The following is a 12,265-nucleotide window of genomic DNA, read 5'->3' as shown; positions in this document are numbered from 1 at the left end:
TGTGTGTGTGTGTGTGTGACGCATATCAGGACCCTAAAGTTCGTCATTCCTCTAGTATTTTTTGACTCCAACCCTCTCCGTTAAACTTGTGTGTGTGTGTGTGTGTGTGTGTGCGTGTGTGTGTGCGTGTGTGTGTGTGTGTGGGCGCGCGCGCGCACGCGCGCGCGTGTAACAGAGAGGGTTTGGAGTAAAGAAAAAAACTAGAGGACGAACTCTAGGGTCCTGATCTGTAATGTAAATCCAATCGAGCAACCTCCACGCGATACATCTTGGATAATTTTAAGGCCGGCGTATTTAACATTTAAAGACTCATAACTCAGGTTCTCATCCAGAAAGAGTTTATGATATGTGTTTTTAAAACGTCTCAACATAACCTACAAGAATCTGAAATAAAAAGTGGGGGGTTTCATTTAAAAAAATTATGTTGATCTTGACGTGACTTTGACAACGCCTTTCTAGGTCAAATAATTATTATCGTTAAATGCGTCTTTTTAAGCTTTACAACTTTTGTCTGAAACATTTTTTCCTAAAATGTATCGTTTATCAGATATTTGGGTGTATCCTGACTTTTGACCCACTCTGTATAATAATACAATGTGACAGCGAATATGACCTATATATTTGTAGCAGGGTATATAGGTATTATACTTATATGAATTTTCTTGGTTTGTACAGAAAATTAAGAAGAGAAAATAATTGAGAATTGTAAGTATTAGGTTGATGCAAAAATAATGTCGGTGTTTACTAGTTTAAACTGATGTTCTATCCTATAATAGGGATATATTTGATTGTTCATATTGTATCATTTTCAAGCACTGCAGATTCCACTCTGTTAATTGTGCTATTAATTTTGTTTTCAATGTTAACTTTATGATTAATTACACAGGCCCACAAAAAAATCCTGACGTGTAGGGGTCAAACGGGTTACGGATTCGGTTTCAGCGGGAAAAAATACATGGGAATATCATAGTAGCATTCATCGCACAAAAAAAACAATTTTTTTGTGGGCCTGTGTTATTATCATTGTTATTAAATATGAAAAAGAAGTAATTTTGAATTTCTTTTAACATAAATTCAAACTAGGTTTTAAAACAGCGGAAACGAGTTGTAGAATTGATGAAGCATTCGGCTAAGAAATTACAAATAAACGGACAGTATGACTGTTTCAAAAATTTCATAGCGGAGGTGATAGTTTTGAAAAGGATCGAGAACGACCTGCGCAGTCATTGACAGGCAATTGTTGTACAGCGAGGATCTATTAAAAATCACTCAAAAGAGATTGCACAGTAACTAATCAGTCAACAGTTTTTGATCAATCAATAGTTGTTCTTAATCGAAACAGACAAGTAAAAAACCGACATTATTTTTGCATCAATCTAATAACTTGAATATATGTTAAAGTAATTATGAAGAATAATAATAGATCCTCTACATATTATTAGTGATTGATATATCTTTAGCTATTACACGTCTATATCTATACTGACACAGCCACACCTATACTAAGTTAGCCCCCCACTTTTTGAATTCACTTATTTTGAGAATTGTGTTGAATTGTGCTAGGTTTGTGCTACATTGTGCTCGAATATTAATATCAAAATACGAAAAATACTTTAAAAAATTTAAAAAAAAAACATATTTTAGGCCAGCCCCCCATTTTGCGATTTTTTTAACTTTTAAGGTTGTACTAATTTGTGCTAACATTGTGCTAAAGTGGTATTCAAAAATAATGACAACAACAAAAGATATGATAGAAAAACGATTTTTTACAAAACCGAATAAAAATAACGCTAACATTCGTATCCGTCATTCAAATACCACAAAATTGCATATCTGAATTATGCTAGCCTAGCACAAGTCAGCACAACCGTTAGATTCGCTGGCACAACGATATTAAGAGTACTTTACTCTTGAGCGTGACCGCTCGCGGAAGCATTTTTTGTTCAAAATTCGGATTTACAACGCTTCGATGTGAATGATACTGCATATCTGAGTTGTGCTAACCTAGCACAAGTCACCACAACCGTTAGATTCGCTGGCACAACGATATTAAGGATACTTTATTTTTGAGCGCGACCGCTCGCGAAAGCATTTTTTGTTCAAGATTCGGATTTACAACGGTTCGATGTGAATGATGTTGCATATCTGAGTTGTGCTAGCCTAGCACAATTCAGCGAATCTAACGGTTGTGCTGATTTGTGCTAGGCTAGCACAACTCATATATACAGTATTATTTACATCGAAGCGTTGTAAATCCGAATTTTGAACAAAACATGCTTTCGTGAGCGGTCGCGCTCAAGAGTAAAGTACCTTTAATATCGTTGTGCCAGCGAATCTAACGGTTGTACTGACTTGTGCTAGGCTAGCACAATTCAGATATGCAATTTTGTGGTATTTGAATGACGGATACAAATGTTAGCGTTATTTTTATTCCGTTTTGCGAAAAATCGTTTTTCTATCATATCTTTTGTTGTTGTCATTATTTTTAAATACCACTTTAGCACAATGTTAGCACAAATTAGCACAATCTAACACAACCTTAAAAATTGAAAAAATTTCAAAGTGGGGGGCTGGCCTAAAATATGGTTTTTTTTTAATTTTTTGACGTATTTTTCGTATTTTGATATTAATATTCGAGCACAATGTAGCACAAACCTAGCACAATTCAGCACAATTCTCAAAATAAGTGAATTCAAAAAGTGGGGGGCTAACTTAGTATAGGTCACAGTCACTTCAGCACAATTGAATAAAAGTTACACAGAAATTTTGTGCTCTTTTGTTGCTAATTTGTTACTCTATTCCCGATTTTTTTGCTCCACCTCTAGCCACCTCGAGTTAGCATATTACTTATAAATTGTTAATTCTCGAAATATCTTGACTGATTACGGTTCTTTGATTTTGTTACTCGCGATTTCCAATGAATTCGATTTTGTTGTTAACTCTGACACAAGAAAAACAATTAGTTTATTCGGATTGGTGTCTGCACCAAAATTTTATTCCCATACTAATTATTTTTTATTTGTTACAGTTAGCAAGAAAATTGGAAATGGATATATTTTAATAATAAATGTTAGCATGAACATTTTGCTACAAAAACATTTAAGCAACAATTTCTTTAAGCAAAATTTAGAGAGCCCCGCGAGGGCGCCGATCCGAATGAACTAATTGTTTTTCTTGTGTCAGAGTTAGCAACAAAATCGGATTTGTCGGGAGTCGCGAGCAACAAAATCAGAGAACCGTAATCAGTCGAGTTATTTCGAAAATTAACCATTTATAGATAGTGTACTGACGCGAATCGCTAAGGATAGTTTTTGAAGGTTGGGGATGGAGCAACAAAATCGGGAAGTAAGTAACTAATTAGCAACAAATTAGCATAAAAGGAATATGCCGTATTTATTAATTTTTTTTATTTTTTTGAGTGGCTGTGCTAACTTTATTCTTATGTTAGCAACACAGCCATTAGTTTCTCAGAATTGGATGGAGCAACAAAATCGGGAATAGAGCAACAAATTAGCAGGGTTGGGTAGTAACTAGTTAAAAAGTTAAAAGTTAAAAAAAAAAGTTAAAAAGTTAATTTATTTTAAAAAGTTAATAACTTTTAATTTAACTTAGTTAATTTTAAGTGCATTAAATTTTAACTTAATTAAGTTACTTTTAAACGTTAACTTTTTAACTTTCTTTTTAAGTTAAAAAATTTTTTTAACTCTTTTAAATAATTTTAAAAAATAATAAGATATAATAAGACTAAGGCTGGAGTCCAAACATAGTCCAAATTTCAAGGAATGTCTTAAGATGCTAATACGGCTCTTTGATTGGTTCATGCACTAGTTTAATACCATCTCGAATCTTGCGTAACGTTCATGGATTCCGTCCTAAGAACGTATATTCTGTTCATAATTTAAGACCATCTTAAGTAATTTCTTAAGATACTATAGCCCTCTAATTGGCTTATGCGGTTATGCCTTATGTCATAAACCTTATTCCGGATCTACAATAAGTGTTTTTTGACTAATTACAGTCAAATATTCTTCTCGTATTCGAATTTAATTGATCAATTTCTTATGGCTTAAGAGTTATTGTCTTATTAAAAAGTAAACCTAATAATTTATATTGTAATTATTTAATCTCATTTTAAGAAAAATTAAGACATTTTGATCTAAAAAAAATTTTTTTCGAAATTAACTTTTTGTTCAACTTGAGTTAATTCAATATTGACTTAACTTACGTTAAGTTAATTTTTTATTCCTTCAACTTTTAACTTAATTTTATTAATTTTGTAAAGCCATTAACTTTAACTTTATTCAGTTAAGAAAAAACATTAACTTACCTAACCCTGCAAATTAGCAACAATTAACACTAAATTTCTGTGTAACTTTTATTTGATTGTGCTGAAGTGGCTGTGTCAGCTTAATAGACGTAGCTATTACGTAATATATAAGTAATACAAGTTATGTTATTGTTTAGTGTTGCTAAAGCAATTGTTATTGGTATAATCTTATTTTCGTATCTAAAGTCTTTTTTTTTTGCTATTATTATAATTTCCATCATAATTATGAGTTATCTAAGTGTTTTTTTTAAGTGATGCGTGTTTGACTACCTGTTGTTTTTATTTCTGTAAGTTGATAAGTAAATAGCTCAAAAGCCATAATTTACGTTTTTGCTCTGTCAACAACAGATAACTTCTCTCTCTGTCTCTCTTCCCCCCTCCCTCTCTCTCTCTTTCTCAGACGTAAATACAAATCTGGTAGTTCAAAATTATAAAGTGAAAATGTCTAGCGATAATTAAATTGCATGCAAAAATTTCCATTGTAAATTTTAGTCTTGAATGATAAGAATTAAATTGATTGAAAATCTCGTTAATATGAGAACTGTCGGTGGCTAAAGCAACGTCATCAACGTATCTTACATAGAATAACGATGTTAGAGAGTTTTTTTTAGAGAAACCGACTCCAAGTTCTGCATAACAATATCAAATTGGTGAAGATTCGTTAAACATTTAAATATCTGCTTGATAAAAAAAGAAAAAACTATTATTGTTGATCGGTATCGCAAATCAACTTTCTCAGGCCGCTTTCTCAATTACTTCACACGACATCCACTCAGTCAAAAAATTGGCATAATTATCGATTTGAGAGAGATTGATAGGATATTACTATTTTTCCCACCCAAGTTTTTCATAAATAGAATTTTGAAATGATTATAAATATTCTTCTGAATAATGGTTACCCTCTTAGTTTAATTTTTTCAACTATCAAAAAACGACTTTACAAAAAATTTAATCTTTTTCATTGTACTGATGATGTTATTATCGAAGAACAATTGACAACTCAGGAAGAAGAAAACAATAAAAAATTTTACAGTTTTTTTTTACAATACATTTTATTCCTAATATTTCTAATAAAAGGAAGAATTTTTTGAAACATTTAGCTTTTATACATATTGCTTATAGAGGCATAAACAACCTCAATAAAATTATAAAGGTTCAGAAGGACGTATTGCCTCAATCCTCCCAATCCGGTGTAGTATACAAGATTGATTGTAGTGACTGTGATGCGTCTTATGTTGGACAAACGAGCAGATGTTTAAAAACGCGCTTAAAAAAACACAGAAATCATATCAATAGAAATATCCAACATTCGGTTATTACACTACATCGTATTGACTTATCTCATGAATTTGATTGGGATGGTGTACATATTTTAGACAAAGAACAGATTTTAAATAAAAGACTGATATCTGAGATGATACATATGAAAAAACAAAAGCTAGGCCTGAATTTACAAAATGACACATTTTCATTTGATCCTTTATATATAAATTTATTTTCTGAGACGTAATGATTGTTTTCAAATAATTTATCTTTTGTCTATCTATTATTTTTATTTTTATTTTTTTATATAAGTATTTGACGACTCAGGGTGCCTTTGACTAAAAGTCTATATACCATCGTGTAACTCCATTTTTTGAACGACGCAAGTAAAAATTTCAGACAGCTGTGCCGGTTAGTTTAGTTTTTATAACAATTAAAAGTTGACGAGTTTGTGCTTGTTTGCAATCATGAAAAAAGAGCAATATCGGTCTGTGATTCGATTCCTGTTTTTGGATGGGAAGACGTGTGAAGAAATCAAAGAAAAGTTGCATGCCGTATATAAGGACAACGTATCCAAAAACAGGAATCGAATCACAGACCGATATTGCTCTTTTTCCATGATTGCAAACAAGCACAAACTCGTCAACTTTCAATTGTTATAAAAACTAAACTAATCGGCATAGCTGTCTGAAATTTTCACTTGCGTCGTTAAAAAAATGGAGTTATACGATGGTATACAGACTTTTAGTCAGAAGCACCCTGAGTCGTCAAACACGGGTACTTATCAAACTGCCCTCGTATATTGTCATACATGTTCTATTGTTCACTGTTTCTCTTGATTTCATCTCACAATTGTCTGTCAAACTTCTTGTCTAATAACTTTCTTTTAAATTCCATGTAAGTGAACTAAATTTTTATATTAATTACTTTTATAATAATTGTATATTAATTTATTCATAATTGTACTCACATAGTAAACGGAACAGTATAATGGAACTTGTATAATTTACTAGTACAGTGTTAACAGCCTAATCTTGACAATTATGTAAGTTAACTCATGAAAAAAACTTTTCTTTAACAAATTATAAATATACATATATTCTCTTTTTGTTCTTGCTTAATTATTTTTAGTAAATCTAACAATTTGATGATTTACAAGATTCGACTTAAATTTGGATACTACCACCACGTTATTATGTATATTTGTACGCGCTATTATTATATGCAAACTTTATATTTCATCTTTTTTGTACTGAAGAGGACCCGAACGAGGGTCGAAACGTATACGTTTTGTTATTCATTTTATATAAAAAAAAAAAATACACACTTATAACTTGTGCTCGGCTCACATTGGCATTTTATTATATTGTTTTGGAATACAAAAAGATATTTAACTTACCTCTAGCGGAAATTGTTGATGGACAATTTCGCGTTTTTCGGTTGCGTGAGAGAGGAGCCTAATAGTATGGTAAATAACATATATTAAAAAGAAAGGTAATATGTAGGCTAACAGCTCTAACGACTCATAGAAATATTTTATTACATTGAGTAGATCCATGTGGCTAGTGTTTTGAAATAGCACGTATAATTTCGCGAAATGTAGAGGAGCGTAAATAAGAAAGGGAGAGGGCGAGAGAAAGAACGCTTAGGGCTGCGCAGAATAAAAGGAACAGGGAACAGAAAATAAGAATTTCAACCTATCAGAAATCATATACTGTGAAATAAACAGTGTGTATTCCATAGTATATGATTTCTGATAGGTTGAAATTCTTATTCTCTGTTCCCTGTTCCTTTTATTCTGTGTAGCCCTTAGAGACATACAAGATCATTGATAATGAATCACTTGGCCATCACTACGCCATTGGTAGATCTCTGTAGATCAGATCGAATTATAACGAGCGTCTCCTGTGTGTATTTCGGGAAATGGGAACAGAAAGACACAACTGTTGATAAAAGTTTGCGCCGAGGCTTCACACGCTATTGTGGAAATAAAGCGGACGCGACACATTCGATGCAACGTGTGCGTGTGTGATTGCTTCCGTTACAAAAAAAAATGTTGCCGGAAAACAAATTAAAAGTACATAGAATCGCTCGCTATAAACCATTGAAAATATCTGTACTGCTTCTGTTAAATTTTGCTTTCTGTATTCAGTTACCATCGGTTCTCTTTTTCGATTGTACGTGTGCATATACTGTGTATATAAAATCATCGTATGGAAAGTTATTTTCAATTTGTCGCTTTATCTATTACTACTCTATTCCGTGCAATGCACGTGCGCGCATGTATTTTTTCACGGAACAATTATTATTCTTATAAATATTTTTAGATCAAAAATAAAACAAAAAAGAGATATATCGTACGTTGTATTATTATCTCTGATGAGCTGAATGAATATGCGATTGCTAAGCTGTCAATTTCAAGTATCGAATAAATTTAATGTATGAATATTATTTCTCAACAAAATTTTAAATATTAACAATAGAGGAGAATGTCCTAAATCGGACCGTGTTCCAAATCGGACCTCTTTAATTTAAATAAATACCATTAAGCAGATTTGCGTACTATTTATAATATAAAGTCCTTATAAAACACCGAACATGTGACAGCAGTTTGGCAGTACTCTGTCCGTTCGTAGAATAGACGCAAATATGCATTTTTGGCTACCATGCAAACATTTTTTTAAAAAAGAAGATCCTTGTAAATGATTATTTAAAAGATGTTAAAAATTTGAACGATAATTGATTTAAGATAATTAAAGAGTGTAGAATTAAAAAATATCAAGAGTTTTGTAATTACTTTTGCGGTTTTATTGTAAAATTTGTTCCAATCGTTCGAAAGAACCCGTGTCCAAATCGGACTTATACAAAAAACACTAAAAAGACGAGTAAGCCAGCTAATTCATCGAAGAAAGAAGGTTCGCCACAACCTGGTTGTAGTACTAATGATCGAGCGACCAGATCTGGTCTAAGGAACATTAAATAAATAAAATATCATGTGTTATCAGACTCTGATTGATACAATTTTTTATTGATTTTAATTCAAATAATATAAACTGTATTTTTATCTTTGAGTCTAAAATTGCTCGTTTTTACTCAATACTAACAAAAATTAATTAAAATATTTTAAAATTCTATCTAAAAGTCCATAAAAATAGGAGAGGTCCAATTTGGAACTCACAGTTACAAATCGGACCAGAAAATGCATTTTTACATTTCTCATTATAGTTTGACACAGTCAAACGTGTTAAGAGACACGTCAAAATGGTCTGAAGTAAAAATAAAGGAAATTAAATGATCTTTCGAACGGCACCATTGGTTTTATGATAGGACTTTATTTACACGCCTCATACAGAACAAAAACTGCAAATAGATCTAATTTAGACCACTCTCCCCTATTATAGAATTAAATGTACTTTAAGGATTATAACTATTTAGTTTATACTTTTATGCAATTTACTCTATAGCTGTTTAATTTATCAAAATTATCTTTTGTTCAATCGATTGAATAATAATTAGCGCGTAATCGTAATCAAAATTAGTTAAATATTTCGGCAAGATCGATCGTTCTCTCTCTAAGTAGAGGCGGAAATGTCGGCGCACGTGCAGAAAACGGATGACCTAGATGCCTAACGAAATAATTATAATCCTGAGGAAGCGGAATAGGCAATGCGACGTTTACAGGGTTAACCCACGATGGGCTTAAGAGGTAGAGAAGCCGAGGAACGTCATCTACGTCGAATTTAATTTTCTGCTATTACGAATACACATAATCACACGCACACAAACACACACACACACACACACACACACACACACAGAATGAGCAATACGTTACGCATGCGTTACGCGTGCGTTACGCATCGCGACTTTGCTTATGTGCTTGTGTACGAGGGAGGAGCGGGATAACACACACGGGTCAACAGCCTTCGACAACCTTACGGCCTTCTGCAACCTCTCTTTCCTTCTTCCCTTCATCCACCATCTTGGTTTTCTGATTCTCGGTCGATCGGACATCGACGTTCGTCACTATTAAATTTATAAGAAGACTTTCCGTGGTGAAAATTATATCTGCAGCATGTAAACAAGCAAAATATATCGAAAACGAGAAGACATTTTCTTATCAACGATGTATTTACATATTATCCTTTAATTTATATGCGAATTTTATTGCACTCTTATTTTGTAGTATATTTCTCTACTAAACGTGAACAAAAATTTGATATTATATGTATATTGTATACGCTTAGTTAGATAAAATTATATAACTTCTTTTAGTATTAAATTTGAGTAATTGATTATTGAGTATAATAATGACGATCACTTTTAAGGAAATATTTCACCTCTTAAGCTACTATGACGCAGTTTATATAAGATTGTTATGCTACAATTCTTTTTATTAAGAAAAATGATTTCGATTTGGGCAATTTCATTTCGGTAGCTCCTATCTCATATATAACCGCAGATTTTCTTGTATCTCCGAAAATTGGTTGAGCCATTGCGCTTTTATAGTCAATTTGAGGAGTGCCCTTCAACTGCGGGGAACATCTGTCGATGGCGTCGTTGCGTCCAATATTGGTCGTAGAAATTAATGCTGGGGCGTAGAATGGCGTCACGGAATAATAGTTGTTTGCACGAGAGTGCGAACACCCTCCTATTGTCGTTTGGAACGATAGCAGAAATTGAGGGGGTTCACATAATAAATTTGGAAGTTTCCCCTTTTTTTTATCTCTATAGTGAGATACGATATTCAAAAGATGCTAGACTCTTGACAAAGTGCTACTTTTATATTTAAGTGAATATAAGGGTAAGATGAGTACTTTATTTTGTAGTGACAAGTCAATGACCATAGTACGAGATTGGAGCGCGCTTATGCGTGTGACGTGCGACTATCACGTTTTAAAAATCACTATCAAGTATAATTATTTACTGCAAAATTTGATTAGTCACACGTAGAACAACTCTATATTAGAGATTTATGAAATTTACTTCTTCAGATTTATTTATACAATAACTTTTAACGCAAGTTATTTAAATGTACGTTCTATTATGAAATTTTTCACAAATAAAAATCTAAACATTTATATAGAGAATATGTAATGTCTACATAACGCGATCGATTTTTTAATTGGAAAATGTTTTTATCGTCGTTACAGCTTCGGGAAGCGGACGGGCGGCAGTGCCAGGCGACCCAATGAATGCTTCGTCCTTGAGCCCTCCGAGATGATTGTCGTGAGTAAATCTTTGCTTGGTATTTACGATAAGTGAGATGGAAGAAGAAATGCGAGAGAGAGAGAGAGAGAGAGAGAGAGAGAGAGAGAGAGAGAGAGAGACTGCGGCTTGGATCGTTAACGCTTTCGAGAAAGTTTAGCCACAAAGGAATGCTTTATTTATTCAGTTTTATGAGGGAACGTTTCTGCACACAAGCACACTCACAATCGGTTTCAATCAAAACTGGGCGAGCAAGCGCAATTTTTTTTTTCTGGTTGGTTTACCGCGGAACGCGAAACAGTAGTGGCGAGATATTCTCAGAGTGCTATGCTATGCGAAGTGCGGTATAAGCGGTAATATCGTACACGGCGAAAAGACAATGCTCTTCGGACGCGCGAGACAGAACGTGGCGGACAGTTAATCGATAGTTTCTCTCTCGGCATTATACTCAGGTTGAGAAGAGAGTTTTGGAATCCCCCGTCACGCTCTCGTATACTTAGCTCGCTTTATTTCGTTTCCAGCGGCGGTCGATTCTCGATGTGCCGACCGAAATTAGGGCAAAGTTTTATACATGCGAGACTGATGATCACGAACTTTTTGGTGAAAACTGCTTTTTTTCTCAAATCATGTATCTCTAATTGTAAGATCTTTCTTTGGAGCATACGACCTTTAAACGTTCGCAGAGTATTTTGCAACAGAAATGTTTAGAAATTTTGAGCTGAATGAAAGAAAGACGTCGATAATCGAGATAAAATTTAAATATATTTTATTATTATTTTTCTTTATTTTGTATAGAATCTTTCAAAAAATACATTTGTACGTTAATAATTATTTTTAATATAAATAATTAAATAAATCTTGATTGGAAATAAAACAAGTGAATAATATATAATTGAAACAGTGTTTTTCAATTTTTTCTATAAAAAGAAAAGTGGAATTTGTAGTACGTGGTATTTCCTTTCGGACTTTTTTTCGCTTCGTGCGTTTTTATTAAATCATCCATGAAAATGTGAAACGACTATTTCGTAAGCCAGGTTTAATTTCGTTTGTAGTCTCAACATTAATTGCAGCAGAGTTACGCGGAATGTTCTGATATTACAGGTGAACTTTGTTCGTTCATACCAAGTTTGTTAGAAACGCTGGTTTGCGCCTCTAATTACACTGTGTGGACAAAAATTAAGTTTTTGATTCGAGCTGCCATCTATAACTACGTTTTAAACTGTTTTACCGACAAATTGCGTGACACTACTTGCTGATAGTCGATTAAGCTGTATTATGATGATAATAATTTATGTTAAAAAATAATTATAAAAAATAATCATGAAAATATTTTTTCTGTGGTACTAGCATATTTATAACGAAGTTATATTTTTTTAACATTATCATTTATTATAATTTTTCTTTTTTCTCTTTATATACAGATTATCTCTTATGCGTTAGTAATTCTATTACACTATATTCAATATA

General features: G+C 32.7%; 1 protein-coding gene across 4 annotated transcripts in view; it reads left to right on the top strand.

The window, feature by feature from the left end:
* Positions 1-12,265, top strand: part of LOC108781683 (rap guanine nucleotide exchange factor 2) — a 125,771-nt gene that overhangs the window by 66,241 nt on the left and 47,265 nt on the right. For all 4 annotated transcript variants that reach the window (XM_018549736.1, XM_018549735.1, XM_018549734.1 and 1 more), the window contains exon 2: positions 10,744-10,819. In XM_018549736.1, the coding sequence (XP_018405238.1) occupies positions 10,744-10,819 (76 nt within the window). The remainder of the gene's footprint in view (positions 1-10,743; positions 10,820-12,265) is intronic.

This window comes from Cyphomyrmex costatus, unplaced genomic scaffold (assembly GCF_001594065.2).
Source record: "Cyphomyrmex costatus isolate MS0001 unplaced genomic scaffold, Ccosl1.0 scaffold871, whole genome shotgun sequence".
NCBI lineage: Eukaryota > Metazoa > Arthropoda > Insecta > Hymenoptera > Formicidae > Cyphomyrmex > Cyphomyrmex costatus.
The sequence above is the reverse complement of the archived record's forward strand: the minus strand, read 5'-3'. Positions and strand labels throughout refer to the sequence as shown.